The sequence below is a fragment of the Chiloscyllium plagiosum genome, chromosome 31 (assembly GCF_004010195.1).
Source record: "Chiloscyllium plagiosum isolate BGI_BamShark_2017 chromosome 31, ASM401019v2, whole genome shotgun sequence".
Classification (NCBI taxonomy): domain Eukaryota; kingdom Metazoa; phylum Chordata; class Chondrichthyes; order Orectolobiformes; family Hemiscylliidae; genus Chiloscyllium; species Chiloscyllium plagiosum.
Genome location: NC_057740.1, coordinates 1,880,583 through 1,899,055, shown reverse-complemented (window position 1 = coordinate 1,899,055; position 18,473 = coordinate 1,880,583). Strand labels below are relative to the sequence as shown.

Below are 18,473 nucleotides of genomic sequence, written 5' to 3'. Positions count from 1 at the left end.
AATTCACCTAACCTGCACATCTTTGGACTGTGGGAGGAAACTGGAGCACCCGGAGGAAACACACGCAGACATGGGGAGAATGTGCAAACTCCACATGTTGCCTGAGGTGGGAATTGAACCCCGGTCTCTGGCGCTGAGGTATCAGTGCTAGCCACTGTGCCGCCCGATTATGATGGGATAGTGTAGGGGGATGGGCTTAGATTAATTCACATGTTAGTGCAACTTCGAGAGCAGAAGGGCCTGTTCTACGCTGTATTCTATGTTCTTACCCCTGGGGCATTCAATTTCTTGCAGGTCAGTCAATCCCTTTACTAGTTCCAAAATTATAAATATTCTCACTTTTCTGTTTTGTTTCCTTGCAATTTTTTTTGAGATCCAATACCTTTTTGAAAGATTCTTGATTTTGTTTTGTCAACCCTTTCAAGCACTGAAGTCTTGATTTATTATTATTCACTGATTTATCAAAAAGGATTAACTCACCCCTGTTTTCAGTGATTTATCTAAATGTGTTCTCTTGTTACTGACCCAATCCACTTGTGGGCATTGTTTTCTCCATCAAAACTGTAAGCGTTGTTGTATGGATATGTCAGCTCACTATACAGTATGTTACTGTCTCCATTCTATTTAAGTGTAGAAAATTAAAGACCCTGCTGCATCTAGTATTGTAGAGAAAAACCACTGTTGTCTAACCTGAAGAGTCTCTTATAGATAACAGGGTGGTTTATTGCATTGCACATTTTTACAGAAACTTTGAGTACCACCTCAGGATCTTATGTCCTTCAAGATTCTAAGCTATTCTGCTCACAAGTCCATCTGACATCATATCCTTTCAGAGCTATATCTATCCCCAAAATAGCTCTCTATGAAATACACCTACCACCATTTACATCTCCCTTACACACACACTTGACAAATGAGCATTCTGTCTCTTCCACCACCAATGGACTGAATCACAGAAGTATTAAAGTTCAGAAGAAGGGCATTTCGTCTTTCATAACTCTGTCAGCTCTTCAGTGAGCATTGTTACCTAGTGTCAATCTCCTTGTCCCCCATATCCTAAACTATTTAAAAGGTTTGGAAAGCTGAATACTGAACACAGCATGCACTATAGAAAGATGCCTCTGGAAGATTCTGTGACCCTTCATGAAACAATTTGAGAAGGAACTTTTAGGAATCACCAGCAAGGATACCATTTCCTTAGTCATGAAACCAACATTGGTTATTGGTGCTGCACATATTATTCAAGTTGTTTCTGCACGATGTGGGAGCTGGTGGACCCCATTGTGGTTCCCAGCGACCATGTCTGTAGTAAATGTTGGTTACTGGAAGAACTCCGGCTCAGAGCCGATGAGCTGGAGTCTGAGCTTCAAACATTGTGACACATCAGGGATGGTCACTGGATGCTGTGTTTCAGGAGACAGTCACACCCTTTAGACCGACTAACTCGAATTCAGCCACTGGTCAGGGACAGGAGGGTGTGGCTGTGAGTGAGGCAGGTAGAAGTATCCAAGAGGTAGACTTGCAGGAACCTCAACCCCTGTCCTTGTCCAACAGGTTCAAGAGCTTTGCTCCCTGTGGACAGGAATGGGGATTACAGGGCAGATGAGCTAACTGACCACAGCACTGTGGTGCAGGGAGCCATCCAAGTAGGAGGGTGAGAGAAGAGATATGTTGTAATTGGGGATAGTATAGTTCGAGGCATAGACATTGTTCTCAGTGATCAGGATTGAGAGTTCCGGAGGTGGTGTTGCCTGCCTTGGGTTTGGGTATCTCATCTGTGCTGCGGAGGAATTTGGAGTGGGAGGACAAAGATTCAGTGGTCGTGGTCCACGTAGATACAACAACATAGATGAAACTAGGGCAGAGGTTCTGCTAAGGGAGTATGAAAGGCTAGGAGCTGAATTTAAAAACCAGAACCAGAAAGGTGGTAATCTCTTACTTGAGCCACGAGTTAATTGGCACAGGGTCAATAAGATTAAGCAGGTAATTGCGTGTCTCAAAGATTTGGAGAGAAATAGGTTTGAATTCATGGGACATTGGCACCAGTACTGGGGAAGGGACAGTTTTCATCTGAACCATGCTGGGACCAGATTCCTAGCGAATCGCATAACCAGGGCTGTAAACAGGGCTTTAAACTAAATAGTTGGGGGAGGATTCAGTTATAGGGGAGATTAGAACACCTGAATTAAAGGAGCAGGTAAGAGCGCAAAACTCGGGAGAGGTTATCAAAATCTCCAGAACAGACAGTGTGTATAGAAAGGGTTAGCAACAAACTTGACGCACACTGGACAAATGAATGGCAGTGAGAAGAGGGACGGTTAGTACAGGACTGAAGTTATGTCTGAAATTACACAGTATAAGAAATAAGGTAAATGAGCTTGTGGCGCAGAAAGAAATTGGCAGGTATGACGGGTTAGGCACCACAGAGACTAGGCTGCAAGGATATACATCCTACCAACAAGATAGGGAGGTGGGCAGAGGGGGTGGGGTTACCTTATTAGTAAGAAATGAAATTAAATCAGTAGTAAGAAACAAAGCAGGGTCAGATGGTGTAGAATTGAGAAACCACAAAGATTTTTTAAAAAGCCATAGTTGGAGTTGTGTACAGGCCTCCAGACAGTAGTCAAGGAGCTGGGGCGCAAGATACAACAGGAGATATAAAAGATGTGTAGGAAAGGCAAAGTTACAGTGATCATAGGGGATTTAATTGTGCAGGTGGACAGGGAAAACAAGATTGGTAGTGGATTGCAAGAACAGGAATTTGTGGAATGTCTACAAGGTGGTTTTTTGGAGCAGCTTGGGGTGGAGCCCATTCAGGAACAGGCAATACTGGATTTAATGTTGTGCTATGTGGCTAAGGGAGCTTAAGGAGAAGGAACCCTTAGGAGGCAATGATCATAATATGATTGAATTTACTCTGCAGTTTGGAAGGGAGAAGATAGAATTAGAGGTATTGGTATTATAGCTGAATAAAGGCAATGTGGAGGCATGAGGGAGGGGCTGGGTAGAATTGATTGGGAGAGGAGCCTAGCAAGAAAGACAATGGAAGTAATTCAGAAGACACAGCAGAGATTCATCCTGAGAAAAAGGTAGTATGGTACAGGTAGGATGATGCAACCATGGCTGACTAAGGAAGTCAGCGATAGCATAAAAGCAAAAGAGAAAGCATGTCATGTGGCAAAGGGCATTGGGAAGCTTACAAAGACCAATAGAGGGTGGCAATAAAAGAAATAAGGAGGGAGAAGATTAAATATGAGGGTAAGCTTGCCAGTAATATTAAGGAAGGCTAAGAGTCTATTTCGATGTATAAAGGGCATGAGAGAGGCAAAAGCGGACATTGAGTCACTGGAAAATGATGCTGGAGAGATAGTGGGAAATAAAGAAATGTCTAAAGAACAGAATTACTTTGCTTTCGTCTTCGCGGTGGAAGACACGAGTAATATCCCAAAAGTTTGAGAGTGAGGGGGCAGATTTGATTATGGTAGCCATCACCAAGGAGAAGGTGCTTGAAAAACTGAATGGTCTCAAGGTGGATAGATCACCTGGACCAGATGGACTAGACCCCACAGTTCTAAGGGGAAATAGCTGAAGAGATAGCACAGGCATTAGTGGTGATCTTTCAGGAATTGCTGGAATCAGGGTCCCAAAGGACTGGAAAATCGCTGAAAAATTGGAAAACGTGATATCCCTGTTTAAAAAGGAGTAAGGGAGAAGATGCAAAATTATATACCAGTTAGCCTAACCTCAGTTGTGGGTAAGATCCTGGAATCCATTGTGAAGGATGAGATTTCTGAATACTTGGAATTATATGATAAAATAGGGCAAAATCAACATGGATTCATCAAGGGGAGGTCAAGCCTGACAAGTTTGCTAGAATCCTTTGAGGAAGTAATGAGCAGATTAGATGAAGAGGAGCCAATGGATGTTATCTACCTTGACTTCAAGAAGGCCTTTGACAAAGTGCTGTACAGGAGGCTACTGAGTAAGATAAGGTGATGGAGGCAAGGTGCTAGTGTGGATACAAGCATGGCTGTCTGGAAGAAAGCAGAGAGTGGGGATAAAAGGGTCCTTAGGGTGGTAGCCAGTGACAAGTGGTGTTCTGCACGGCTCAGTTTTGGGACCACAACTTTTCACTGTTTATGTTAACGATTTAGATGAAGGAACTGAGGGCGTTCTGACTAAGTTCTCAGATGAAACAAAGTTCGGTAGAAGAACCGTAGCATTGAAGAGACTGAGATACTGCAGAAGGATTTGGACAGGTAGGAGATTGGCAGATGGAGTACAGTGTGGGAAAGTGAGAGTTATGCACTTTGGTAGGAAGAATAGAGGCATGGACTATTTTCTAAATGGGGAGAAAATTCAGAAGTCTGAAGTGCGAAGAGACTTGGGAGTTCTAGTCCATGATTCTGTCAAAATAAACAGGTTGAGTCAGTAGTTAGGAAGGCAAATGCAATGATGGCATTTATTTTGAGAGGACTTGAATATAAAAGTAGGATGTACTTCTGAGACTCCATAAGGCTCTGGTCAGACCACATTTGGAGTATTGGGTGCAGTTTTAGACCCTATACCTCTGGCAGAATGTACTGGGCCTGGAGTATGTTCAGAGGAGGTTCACAAGAATGGTCCTAGGAATCAAAAGCTTAAGCCATGAGGACCATATGAGGACTCTGGGTTCATAATTGATGGAGTTTAGAACGATGAAGCATGATCTAATTGAAGCATACAGCGTACTGAATGGCCTGGACCAAGTAGATGTTGGGAAGATGTTTCCATTGGTTGGACAGACTAGGACCCGAGGGCATGGCCTTTTAGAATGGTGATCAGGAGAAACTTCAGCCAGAGAACAGGTCATTGAGTATATTTAAGACTGAGATAGGTTCTTAGGTTTCTCAACATCATTCTCCCGCTTTCTCCCTGTAACCTTTGACAACTATCAGTCATGATTGAATGGTGGAGCAACTTGATGGGCTGAATGGCCCAATTTCATCTCCTGTGTATTATGGGCTTATTGTGCAACCATGCGAAACAAAAGTTGGAGAAGATGCACCAAACATTTTCAGTTAAAGTGACGACAAAAAACCAGAAACACTATAATAATTTGGGATGAAAGGGTTTGGGAAGAAGAAATGCATACTGTTGGAATCTATTTCTCTTAGTCATAAATTTGTAGCACAGAAGCCAGTTCTCAAGCAGTCGCCAGTTAACTTTATTTATACTACTTTCTCCCCAGATAGTTAACCACTTGTTTAAAGGATTTCATTGATTCTGATTCTGGTGTTTTTTTCACTGTGTACAAAATTTCTTAAGCGTTTCATCTTGGTCATAACTAAAGTTTTAGATACTGAACTAATTGTGTTTGATTTTTTTTAATCCTCCCACATTTGAAGAATGAAGAGCAGGCAGTATTTATGCGTGTCTATAATAGAGAAAACCAGGAATTTGACCAAGTATTTTTAAAATTATGTTCTTTTTCAGCTGGTGAATTGGTAGAAAATTAGGAGAGATTTGTCTTCCTAGAGGGTAGAAGTCATGGTGTTGTAAGGTTTTGGAAGGTAGCCATGGTATGTCACTGCAGTATATCTGTATATAGTTTAGACTGCAGCTAAAGTCAGTCCCGCACTGGTCATGTAGGAAGACGAAGTTAATCTTGCCAAGGCACAGTTAAGTAGAAAACCCTGTCCAATCTGCTATCCTGCTCTGATTATCCTATTAAGGTAGCTGATAAGTATCCCATCTTCACTTGCAACTGGAAGTCGTGTAGATGTGGATGTTTTGAAGAATTAGTGGTGAGCCTGTTATTTCCATGTACCAATGAGACCAGTGCCCAAATTTAAAAGAAATATTCATAGTGGTGGTCCAGGCACTGGTGGTTTTGAAGATGTTTACCACCTTAAACAAGAAAATCAATGTCTGGCACTTGTAATGCAAATGTTATTGTCTCTTGAATTTTATCCAAGTACTGCCAGATAAATTTCATTTTATTACTTCAGGATTTGTAGATGGAGTTTAATATGATGAAATAGTCCACAAACAACCCCAGTATAATCAGAAAAGATAGTAATGCACATTTAATAGTAATTCAGAAGAAAGACATTAATTTCTGTTGTGCATTTCATTATCAAAAAGTGTCTGAAACCAAATGAAATTACTTTGAACTGTAACCACTGTTACATTAAAATTGCCAGAGCATCGTTTTGTGATGATTGTAACTAATATTCCCTTACAGTATGTGGAAAAGTGTTGTGGGTTCTTTTACGTCTGCCTAAGAGCACAGACAGCCTGTTTAATAACATTCAGGAGACAGCACCTCCCATGGTGTAACAATTTCTGTACCGCACAAGAGTCACCCTTGGTTTTTGTGTTAACACCTTGACTCAAGGCTATAGTAATCAATTAAGTTACAGCAGTTTGACCACGTGTGCTGCCCTGTGGAACTCAGGTAGCCATGTCTTGGGGCTGTAATTATTGACTTCCACCATTTGCAACCATTTAGTGTATTAGATATGGCTCCAGTCATTGGCAGAATTTCCTCTTGACCATGTTTTAAGAGCCCCGCTGTACTTTAGCTCCTGTCTTATAACATGTCTCGTACTCTAGCTTTTAGCTTTTGTGTCCATGTCCCCGACTGAGTGTTGCAACTGCCACATTCCAAGGTCCAGGACTACATGCTAAGGGACGCGCTAAAGCTTGGGGCAGCTGCTGTCAAGGCACAGTGGGCAAAGATCACTGTGTAAGGTCCCTTTGCTAAAGAATAAGGGGGGCCCATTCAGTATTTGGGGCCCGCTGTCACTTAAGCTAACGGTCAAGAGGTTGTCTGTAAATATATATGGTGGACATCAAAGACTGACTTTGTCATCTGTAAGTAAAAAGAGTATAGATCTGAGGGGTTAATTAACTGTTCACATATCAAAGATTTATTTTCTATAAAGTATATTTTTGAAATTAAAAAAATCCATGTCTATTTGAAAGCTGCTGGAAGTTGAAACTGAGCATTTCTGGCCAAACGCAGTCTACTGATTGTCTTAGAAAAATACACTGTAACTGGACTGTTTGCACACATGCATTCAATTGGCTCCCAACAATTACTTCCTCCAAATTTGCACTCGATCCAAAGAAATTTTACCTCTTGCATGATTTTTTTTTGGAAATGAACATGAGCCCCCCATCCCTGCTTCCATTGAGAAATAGAGAAGTTTGTTGCCTTTTTAAATGCTGCAGCTCTGTTGAGAGTTATTTGCTCCAGCAAAGGTGTCATGATCTATTGAAACAAATTAGGTAAGTAGACATTTGTTTTCTTTTAAGAAAACAAAGCTGTTTCAATAATTACTCTGTTCAGTGTTCCATACCTTTCTGCAAACTTCATATTGTCCTGCTTAGATTTAATAACCAGCTTGGAGCCATAAATTAATAATGGCATCTTGATGTTCACAGTAAATAAACATATTTCATCTCCAATGATTGATCATTCCTTGTTCATGCCCTAAATTATCTTACTGTGGACCAGCTATAGATCATGCTATAGCAATGTGTTCACCTGCAGTGGGAACGCTCCTATCACATAGACAGTGCTTTATCGCTTTCTGTCAGTGGAATTGCTTACATTGCCACACTGTCTGTGGTTGTTGCTTGGAGGCTTCTGCTTTTCATGTGCTGCTTCTACTGCACAGTACCTTATTTCAATACATAAGCAAACGTTCTATCACAAATCTAGCAAATTACCAGCAAAATGGGAGAAACTCGAAGGATTTCCCAGCTTATGAATTCTGATGGCAATAATCAAAAGCTAAAAGTATAAAGGAGCACATATCTTGATTTCCAGAGATACCTACAAATAATAGTTTCTCAAGAATACTGTTTTGTAGAGATGAGGTTGCAAACCACATGAATCTTTAAAGTCAATGCTTAACTCTCAATTTGGAGAACCTGCACCCTAACATATAAACATCTTTCTTTAAAAGAAAGTAAAGAATAAGCAGCCATTTGCACCATAGCTTTTTTCAAAAAATAAACAATAGACTGTCATAAACATTCTAACCAACTTGTATATAACACTGTCACTTCATCTTATTTTGTGGCCAGACTTCCACAATACATTGCATTTTGTTGTTTTATTCCTGTTTTCTTTAAAAAGAACTGGCGCACAACAATTCACAAACCATTTTCGTCATCATAGAGAAGAATTATGCCAGCACTGCTTTGTGTATAGTGTGCAACAGTTATTTCTGGTAGTTCAGAAATCTCTCTACATTGTTAAAGAGAGCTTAACTGTATTATCTTTTGTACTTAGCTTTTAATGGCATTGGTCATTTAATTTATATGATGAACAGAACAAGTTAGCCGTGAAGATGGGTTTCCTTATCATTTGATATGTAATCATTTTATGCGATTCAGTCAGAGGAGTAAAATATCAAAACATCACTTCAAGATGAATGGTATCCATTAGTTGCTGCTTGTTAATTGTGAATTTGTTTTCTTTATTCATTCATGGGATGAGGGTGCTGCCTTTTATAAAATTTTCAGCAATGGAGTTTCAACCCCTTTTAATAGACAGTGAGAAAATGCATTAAATATTGTCTTCTGCTTTGTGTGGGCTTTGGCACTTGAAAAGTATCTGGAGAGTCAACTGTTTTACTGTCTGATTTACAGTGGATGATTTGCATTGACTTCCTATGTCTGTTAATACCAATGCATGCTATATGTTATTGCACATTTCCTGTCTATCACACTGTTAATTTGCACTGCTTTCTATTGTATTTGAAATAAAGTATGCAGTGATTGTCAGAACACACTTCATTTAACTAAATGAATTTCAGGAGCATGAATTAGAATTGTTCAGCATTGAAGTGAGAATCCCTTATACAAATGAAAATGTGTAAAACAACACATCATCTAGTGTCACCATAGCAATTTGCTATTTAACAAAAGCGCAAAAGCATTGCTCTGGTACCTTGGGACATTTCCACTCATCTAAAAATGCAATTGATGCTGAATATGGCAACAAAGTGTGTAGGATTATGTGAAAAGGGTCGCAAATATTCACTTCATCTCGATGCACAACATTATTTCAGTTTAACATCATGCGTCCTTATATCCATTTAACATTAAGTTTGATTGATGTCGCTCCACTCCTACCCTCCTCTTATTTTAGCCCCTAAGTCTTGTCTGCTCGTGGCTGATTCTTCGAGGAGAAAGTGAGGACTGCAGATGCTGGAGATCAGAGCTGAGAATGTGTTGCTGGAAAAGCCCTTCCTGAAGAAGGGCTTATGCCCGAAACGTCGATTCTCCTGCTCCTTGGATGCTGCCTGACCTGCGCTTCTCCAGCAACACATTTTCAGCTCGTGGCTGATTCTTCCCAAGCTGAGCTCACATTAAGTCTTGGGCTCCACCTAGTGACTGAAATTGATTAGTATAAATAGTCTCAGTCTCAGTGCTTCTATCACTCGCTGGAGCCTGGTCAATCTAAAAGTATAGATGAGTTATTTTGTGTCATGTTTTATTGTGCAAGTTGTTTCAGCAGGTAATGTGCAGTGCTATTCATGATAGTACAGTATTTCAACTTGTACAATGGTTTCTCAGGGTGAGCCTAATGCTAGCTGCAATGTTAAATTAGTTTATAGATTCCCTACAGTACGGAAACAGGCCCTTCAGTCCAACAAGTCCACACCGACCTTCTGAAGAGTAACCCACCCAGAGCCATTCCCCTACCCTATATTCACCCCTATCACTGTGGGCAATTTAGTATGGCCAATTCATCTGGCCTGCACATCTTTGGATTGTGGGAGGAAACTGGAGCACCCGGAGGAAACCCATGCAGACATCGAGAGAATGTGCAAACTCCACACAGACAGTCGCCTGAGGCTGGAATCGAACCCGGGTCCACCTCGTGAAATCCAAGGTCCACTTGAAGTGGGGACCCTTAGGGGCACCGCCACAATTTTAATTGAGAACTGATTGAGGCACGGAAACAAGTTACTAGGCACAACCAGTCCATATGAGCGTTCATGCTCTACTTGAAGTCATAGAGATGTACAGCACGGAAACAGACCCTTCAGTCCAATTTGTCCATGCCAACCAGATACCTTAAATTAATCTAGTCCCATTTGCCAGCACTTGGCCCATATCCCTCTAAACCCTTCCCATTCATGTACCCATTCAACTGCCCTCTAAATGTTGTAATTGTACCAGCCACCACCACTTCCTCTGGCATCTTGTTCCGTCCATGCACCGCCCACTGTGTGAAAAAGTTGTCCCTTCGGTCCCTTTTAAATCTCTTTTCCCCCCCCCCCCCACCTCAAATCTTTATGCTGTAGTTCTGGACTCCCCTACCTCAGGGAAAATACCTTGTCTATTTATCCTATTCATTCTGCTCATTATTTTAAAAACCTTGAAAGGTCACCCCTCAGCCTCTGATGCTCCTGGGAAAACAACCCCAGCCTATTCTGCTTCTTCCCTAGCTCAAGCCCTGGCAACATCCTTGTAAATCTTTGCTGAACCCATTCGCGTTTGACAATATCCTTCCTATATGAGGGAGACCAGCATTGCATACAATATTCTTTGTGCCTCTTCACATCTTTCCTCCTCCTCAATCTATTATCATGACCATTTATTCCCTCAAACGTGTGTCCAACCTCCCCTTCATGTCAAGTTTTACGTAAAACGTGTTAATCTTTCAATAGAAAATGATTACGGGGATATCGTCACAAGAACATTAATTGCAGGAGACACTCAGCAGATATTGCAGCATCTGTGGAGAGGAATCAGAGTTCATGTTTCAGCTTGAGTGACCCTTCCTCACCCTTGAGTTCTGAGGCAGGGTCACTCAACCCGAATCATTAACTCTGATTTGTGTCCACAGATGCTGCCAGACCTGCTGAGTGTTTCTAGCAGTTTCTGTTTATGCTTTTGATTTCCAGCAGCTGCAGTTCTTTTGGTTTTTACATGTTAATGTCTTTGAACAGGTAGATAAATTAAGAGGATACCAGAATTCAAGATCAGAATATGATAAATTTAAGAGACTAAGATAAACCACAAGGACTTGCTGACCAGATTAGATTTCTATTTTCCTGATTAACTTCTGAAACTGGAATATTTTCTGCATTAAAGGTGCTGAATGATTGCACATTATTGTGACCTTGTGCTGCAAATGTTGCTTAAGTGCCATGTGATATTTGACGCTGTCCATTCTTGATTCAGCAAGCTAGGAAGGCTGGTTAGGGGAAAAAAGTTAGAGATGGGGATTATGGATTGGGATGATAGAATCATCTGTCTACAAAGTTATTTAAAACCAGTGTATCTAACATTCCATTCTTTATCTTTCCAGGAAACGAGGCTCGGGAAGCTCATCAATGATGTTCGGAAGAAAACAAAGAATGAGGAACTTGCAAAACGCGCCAAAAAACTTCTGCGGAGTTGGCAAAAGTTGCTGGTCGAGCCAGTTGGCCAAATTGAGTCTGTACCCAGGGCGTTGCCTACTTCCCCTGGCTCAGCCAATGGTGGAGCTCATGCCTTTAAGCTTGATTTGCCATCTTTGGCCACCAGCACTGGAGCTGGAGGAGGCAAGCCCGCCCTGGATCTGAAAAGCAAGAATGACGTGCATAACTCCTTCTCTCTGCTTGCTGACAAGCAGGGCAATCGGAAGAGGAAAGGAGAGCTTCGGGATGGTACAAAGGGGCCGCCGTCCAAAGTCCCAAAAGCTAATGAACAGCTGCAGAACTCCACACCACCACCTTCCAACGGAATCCGTGGCAGTCCTGAAAATTTCCCAAGTCCTCCAGACATGACATCCACAACTATACACACCATCCCAGGCAAAAGCAGACCAGAGCACCAGACCCCATATGAAAATGACAAACACAGCAAGATACCAGTTAATGCTGTGAAACCTCATACCAGTTCTCCAGGACTTGTAAGAAACCCAAGCACTTCCTCATTACTAAAGACAGCTATTCTTCAGCAACATGGCAAAACAGATGACACTGGGGTGCGTTATCGACCCAGTAGTCCCCGATGTCAATCATTCAGCCCAAGAACTCTTAAGCATGAAACAACATGGAAACCCTCCATGACATATGCACCCAAAGGCTCCGTATCTAGCCCATCTCAGAGCTTTACAGGAACACCTGCTCAAGAAATTTCTGATTCAGAAAAGACAACATCTCACTTACCTAAGAACAATGTACAGGTACCATCCCCTGTGCCTGCATTGCAGCTAGCCACAACACCACCTCAACCAACCCAAGCAAAAGGCTTGCATCCACCCGAGACTGAACACCAGTTCGATCGGCTGGGGAACGTATCTAATTTAGAGACTGTTGGTGAAAACCAAGTGCAGCACCATTCTTCAACAACACTACAGCAGCAGGACTCCCCATATCCTCCCCTCAGCCCCAATTCATCAGTTTCACATCTTGGAGAATCCTTACACAGTCATGAGTTGGATGCAGCAATGGGAGAGTTGTCCTCCAGTGAGTGTGCCTCTTTTGGCTGCGATAGTAAAAAGTCATCTAAGAAAAAGTACAGATCTAGAGACTATCAAGTGAACTTAGATGGACAAGTTATTGATGAAAGTGTGAAACCTGTACGATTGAAAGAGCGTAGAATTACATTTGACCCTGCTACAGGGCAGATCAAACCTTTAACACACAAGGATTCATCTCAGGCTGAAAGCCCAGTTCTACCTGAGCCTCATCGAACCACTGAAATTGTACAGGAACAGAGGGTAAACTTGCAAAGTACTTTAGATCAAACAAACTGGAAGGAGTTATCCAAAAATGAAATTATTCAGTCATACTTATCACGGCAAAGCTGCCTTCTTTCATCCTCGGGAGTCCAGCCACCAGGCGGTCATATTGTTGAGTTTCTACAGCATGAAAGCCACAGGTATAGCACTAGCACAGAAGTCCGTGAGGTCCATATATTAGTCCCTACTGACTCTCCCTCAGAACTACCTGGGGTCACTAGGGAGATCAGAGACTCTGATGTTCACCGAATACACCAACAACATTGGGCAGGTGTGAACGGTTGCATGGACAACCACGGCAAATGGTATGATTGGACGCAGGGCATATCTTTGGACCCTCATGGTGATCAGGGACAATTGCACATACTGCCATACGTCTGTCTAGACTGAGTGATAATGTCCTTTTGGCGTGCTTTGAGGTTTAAAGTCAGCTGACAGCAAACAAGTGGCTCCCACTTACTGGAAATGATCAAAAGCCTCTGAGATGCAGGTTAAGGTTTGAAGGTTCTGTTTCTCAGCCTATCTTGTGTTGGTCCCCACCCCAAACCCCTCTCTTCTGCAGTTTGCTGCTATCAGTGTTTCAATCAAAATTGCAAAGGAGGGAAAGGAGCACAAAAAAAGGTTCCGCGGTAAATAAAAGTGCGGGGTGGTTGATTATGTCACACAAGCAACTCACCACACAGATTACAGGTCATAACCAGGGGTCGTCAAGCCTGGCATAGAGCGGTTTGTCGGTGGGAGAGAATCGAGGCTTATTAAAGGATCCAGCACTTTACAGTCGGCTGGATATGGTCTTAGGGCAGGTACAGGAGCTTTATGTGGCATCAAAACAAAATGAATAATGTTACTTTAAAAAGTATGCATCTATTTATTTGATTTGATTTCTTTTTTTAAAAAAAACTTTAATTTGGCAATGAGATATGTGAGACAAATGTGCAAAAACTGTAGATCTCTCTTTTATTTACATCACACATCTCTTTTTCTTTGGGACATAATTTTAAAATAAGAAATCATGACAGGCTGTGAACATTTGCACAGTACAATGTCATACCAAACATTCCATAGGTCTTCACATGTTGGGAGTTACTGTCATCTTCTACTTAAACAGGAGATAAAACCCTTGGGTATTCATAATCTAGGTTGAAAACTGTTTAAAAAGAAGCTGTTTTAGGAAATCAAAGATTTGGGTTGTGCTTTTTTTTTCTTTTCCTGCCACCGGTCAAAATTCAAACTTTAACTTGATAATTTTGTTCTTTGCTTTGCTCTCTTGCTTGATCTCCACATTCGTTCTCACTTCTCAAAATCCCAAAGTGGAAAAAAAGGAGGGTGCTACTAGTTTGCAACTTTGTACTGTGAGAAGTTGATTTAAAAAAAAAAATTCAAAAAAATTTCAAAAGGAATCTGTTTGTATGCTGGAGATATACTTGTTACCATTCCTTTAGATATTGTTTGCCTTATGGAATCCATCATTACCACACAACCGCAAAAACAAGAAGCCTTAGTGAATGTACAGAAATTAGACTTCTGTGTTTCTCACAATGCAGAAGGAATGACTTTGCTATTTGGTCCTTTTAAGTGGACACGTTGTGATATAAATGTGGAAACAATAAAAAAATTTGCACAAAACAACTGTTGCCTTTTATTCAAAAAGAAACATCGACAGTGAATTTGCTTCCCTTTTAATTGTCTGACCAATTGCACGGCTTAGAGATTAGTACAAAATCGCATGTTTAAGCTGTAAGTAAAATGATCCGTTAAGTTTAGTTCAGAAGTGGATTGTTTCACTGATCTCTATTCATGTATATTCATCCATGGTTATGAGCACAATAGTTTACTTTGATATGGTTTGGATTAGAGTTGCATTTCCCTTGTTCTGGTTTCAAACTCTCATGTATCACATCCCACTTGCTGGTTCAACAAATATGTGCCCTGACCTGAGTGGTGCTGAATGATTGGGCAGGAAATTTGCAGTTTTCTTCCAACAAGGAATATTGGCAGTGAGTGCACGATTGGTCCCTATGGCCTTGGGCAAGGCAGAGATTTATTGAACTGGGTATCTGTTTTAATTCTGTTTAGTGTCAAGAGTTATATAGCATGGAAACAGAGCCTTTGGTCCAAACTGTCTCTGCCAACCAGATACTCTAAACTGATCTAGTCCCATTTGCTAGCATTTGAGCCATATCCAACTAAATCCTTGCTATTCATGTACCCATCCACATGCCTTATTATATGTTGTAATTATATCAGCCTCTGGCAGCTCGTTTCATAAACCCACCACCATCTGCATGAAAGCTTTGCCCCTCAGGTCCCTTTTAAATCCTGCCACACCCTCCCCTTAAACCTATGTCCTCTAGTTTTGGACTCCCCTACTCTAGGAACATTACCTTGGCTATTTCCTATCTTTCTATAGATGTTGCATAGAGATTTTTTTTATAGCAGGGAGATCAGAATTGAACGTGGTATTCTAAAAGTGGACTCACCAATGTCTTGTACAGCTGCAACATAACATCCCAACTCCTATACTCAGTGCATTGGCCAATGAAGGGAAGTGTGCCAAACGCCACCTTTATCACGCTATGTACCTGTGACACCACTTCTGAGAAACTGTGCACCTGCACCCCTAGATCTCTGTTCGGCAACATTCCCTACCAAAAACTATTATGTCCTGCCCTGGTTTGCCTTGCCAACATGCAGCACCTCACATTATCTAAATTAAACTCCACGAGCCACTCCTTGGCTTATCCGATTAAGATCGCATTGTACCCTGAGAGAACTTCCTTCACAATCCACTACACCATAGTGTATTCTGCAAACTTACTAAACATTCTTCCTCTACTCACATCTAAATCATTTGTATAAATGACAAAAAGCAGTGGACCCAGCACTGATACTTGCAGCACACCACTGGTCACAGGTCTCCAGTCCCAAAAAAGCCCTCCTTTACCACCTTCAAGCCAACTTAATGTCCAAATGGCTAGCTCTCCCTTGATTCCATGCAATCCAACCTTGCTGACCAGTTCACCATTCACAACCTTGTCGAGTGCCTTGCTGAAGTCCATATAGACAATGTCTACTGCTCTGCCTTCATCAATCTTCTTTGTCACTTCTACAAAAAAAATCTCAATCAAGTTAGTGAGGCATGATTTTCCATGCACACAGTCATGTTGATTATATGTCATCTGTCCTTGCCTTTCCAAATGCAGGTGAATCCCACCTTAAGGTTCCCCTCCAACAACTTACCCACCACTGACGTCTGTTGGTGTATCTGGTTTCACTCCCCAGTTAGAAACTGTCTGACCAGGTTTGTTAACAAAGGAAATTTAGGTGAACCACCAAAGACCTGTTGGAAGTGTGTCCTGCATGACACCGAGGCACCTGATAAGTTCGTGCTGTGTGAATAAAGATGTGTGGTGGTTTTCTTTTTGTGATATCTTCTGTTTAAACTTGAGTTTTCTTGAGCTATTATGATCTGTGGATGGGCAGGAAAGCAAATCTTAGCAGGACTTAATTGCAAGGTCCTCGGGAGTGTTGCTGAACAAAGAGACCTTGGAATGCAGGTTCATAGCTCCTTGAAAGTGGAGTCGCAGGTAGATAGGATAGTGAAGAAGGCGTTTGGTATGTTTCCTTTATTGGTCAGAGTATTGAGTACAGAAGTTGGGATGTCATGTTGCGGCTGTACAGGACATTGGTAGTACACTGTTGGAATATTGCGTGCAATTCTAGTCTCCTTCCTATCGGAAAGATGTTGTGAAACTTGAAAGGGTTCAGAAAAGATTTACAAGGATGTTGCCACTGTTGGAGGATTTGAGCTATAGGGAGAGGCTGAACAGGCTAGGGCTGTTTTCCCTGGAGTGTTGGAGGTTTACAAAATTGAGGTGCATGGATAGGGTAAATAGGTAAAGCCTTTTCCCTGGGTTCAGGGAGTCCAGAACTAGAGGGCATAGGTTTAGGGTGAGAGGGGAAAGATATGAAAGAGACCTAAGGGGCAACTGTTTCTCTGAGAGTGGTACGTGTATGGAATGAGCTGCCAGAAGATGTGGTGGAGGCTGGTACAATTGCGACATTAAAGAGGCATTTGGATGGGTATATGAATAGGAAGGGTTTGGAGGGAAATGGGCTGGGTTCTAGCAGGTGGGACTAGATTGGGTTGGGATATCTGGTCGGCATGGATGGGTTGGACTGAAGGGTCGGTTTCCATGCTGTACATCTCTATGACTGTATCTGCTCCCAGGTATCAACTAGTGCTGTTGGATGTTACTGGGATGTTTGTTTGTCATTAAAACTTTAATAGAGAAATAGTTTCACTGATTTTTCACAATGTGATGTTTTAAGTGCCTAACTATAACGTCCTTAATAATGAATTCTGATGCTTTTCCCATGACAGGTGCTAGGCTAACCTATTTTCCTTTCTGCCTCTCTTTTTGAAATAAGGTTTTAGATTTGCTATTTTCCAATTTACTGGTACCCTTCCAGCATTGAAAGAACTTTGGAAGATTATGGCCAATGCTATCTGTGATGCCACCACATCAAAGATCTGAGGATGCATGCCTTTCAGTCCACTATTTTTCCTAGCATTCTTTCCCTGGTGATTGTTCAAAGTTCATCCTTCACTATGAACCAACATTCAGTTATCTTTTGGAAGATTTTCTCAGTCTGTGAAGGTGGACACAACATATCTGGTGAAAGCCTTTGCTGTCTTTTTTGAGTCCCATGATCGATTCCTCAGACAGACTCGAGAACCAACTCTCGCTTTACTTAACTTTTCAACAAGTGTTTCAATTTGATCTGTTATGATATTATGAGCTAGCTTTCTCTCACCCTTCTTTCTGCCTCTGATCTTATTAGGCATTCTTCATTGGATCGAAAAACGTGGCACTGAAAGCACAGTAGATCAGGCAGCATCCAAGGAGCAGGAGAGTTGACATTTCAAGAATTAGCCCTGACCAAGGGCTAATGCTCGAAACGTCAACTATCCTGCTCCTCGGATGCTGCCTGACCTGTGCTTTTTCCGGCGCCACACTTTTTGACTCTGACTCTCGAGCATCTGCCGTCATCACTTTCTCCTAATTCTTGGTTAGATCACAAAGTCTGACTAAACTCTTGATTTACCAGTAATCTTTACACATATATACAGTGTTTCTTTCAATTTAATACCATCCTTAACTATTTGGTCATGGGTAATGCATCTTCCTCAAAGTGCTTTTTTTCCCCCCCCACTGGGATAGATCTTTATTGAGTACAAGTAAATATCCTTAAAAGTCTGCCAGTACAACTCTATTGTCCTACTTTTTAACTTGACTTTACGGTTCATGTTAGCCAGCTCTGCCTTAATACCCTTACAATTATTTTCTACTTTGATTTAAAACAGTAGTCCTGGACCCAAGTTTTTCTTTTCACCCTGAACATGAGATTCTGTTTGATCACTGTCACCTTAAGGCTCCTTCAGGTCTCATTATACAATACTACATTTTGGTCAGGCAGCATCCGAGGAGCAGGAGAATCGACGTTTCGGGCATAAGCCTGATGAAGGGCTCATGCCCGAAACGTCAATTCTCCTGCTCCTTGGATGCTGCCTGACCTGCGCTTTTCCAGCAACACATTTTCAGCTCTGATCTCCAGCATCTGCAGTCCTCACTTTTGAAACTTTATTGCTGGAACAGCACAGCAGGTCAGGCAGCATCCAGGGAACAGGAGATTCGACGTTTCGGGCACAGGCCCTTCAGGAATGAGCAGA

General features: G+C 41.7%; 1 protein-coding gene across 2 annotated transcripts in view; it reads left to right on the top strand.

Annotated features, from left to right (window-relative positions):
* The window catches only part of crsp7 (cofactor required for Sp1 transcriptional activation, subunit 7), a 164,502-nt gene extending 150,134 nt beyond the window's left edge, over positions 1-14,368 (top strand). For both annotated transcript variants that reach the window (XM_043720800.1, XM_043720801.1), the window contains exon 3: positions 11,321-14,368. In XM_043720800.1, the coding sequence (XP_043576735.1) occupies positions 11,321-13,129 (1,809 nt within the window). In that variant the 3' untranslated portion in view covers positions 13,130-14,368. The remainder of the gene's footprint in view (positions 1-11,320) is intronic.
* The last annotated feature ends 4,105 nt before the right edge of the window (positions 14,369-18,473 follow it).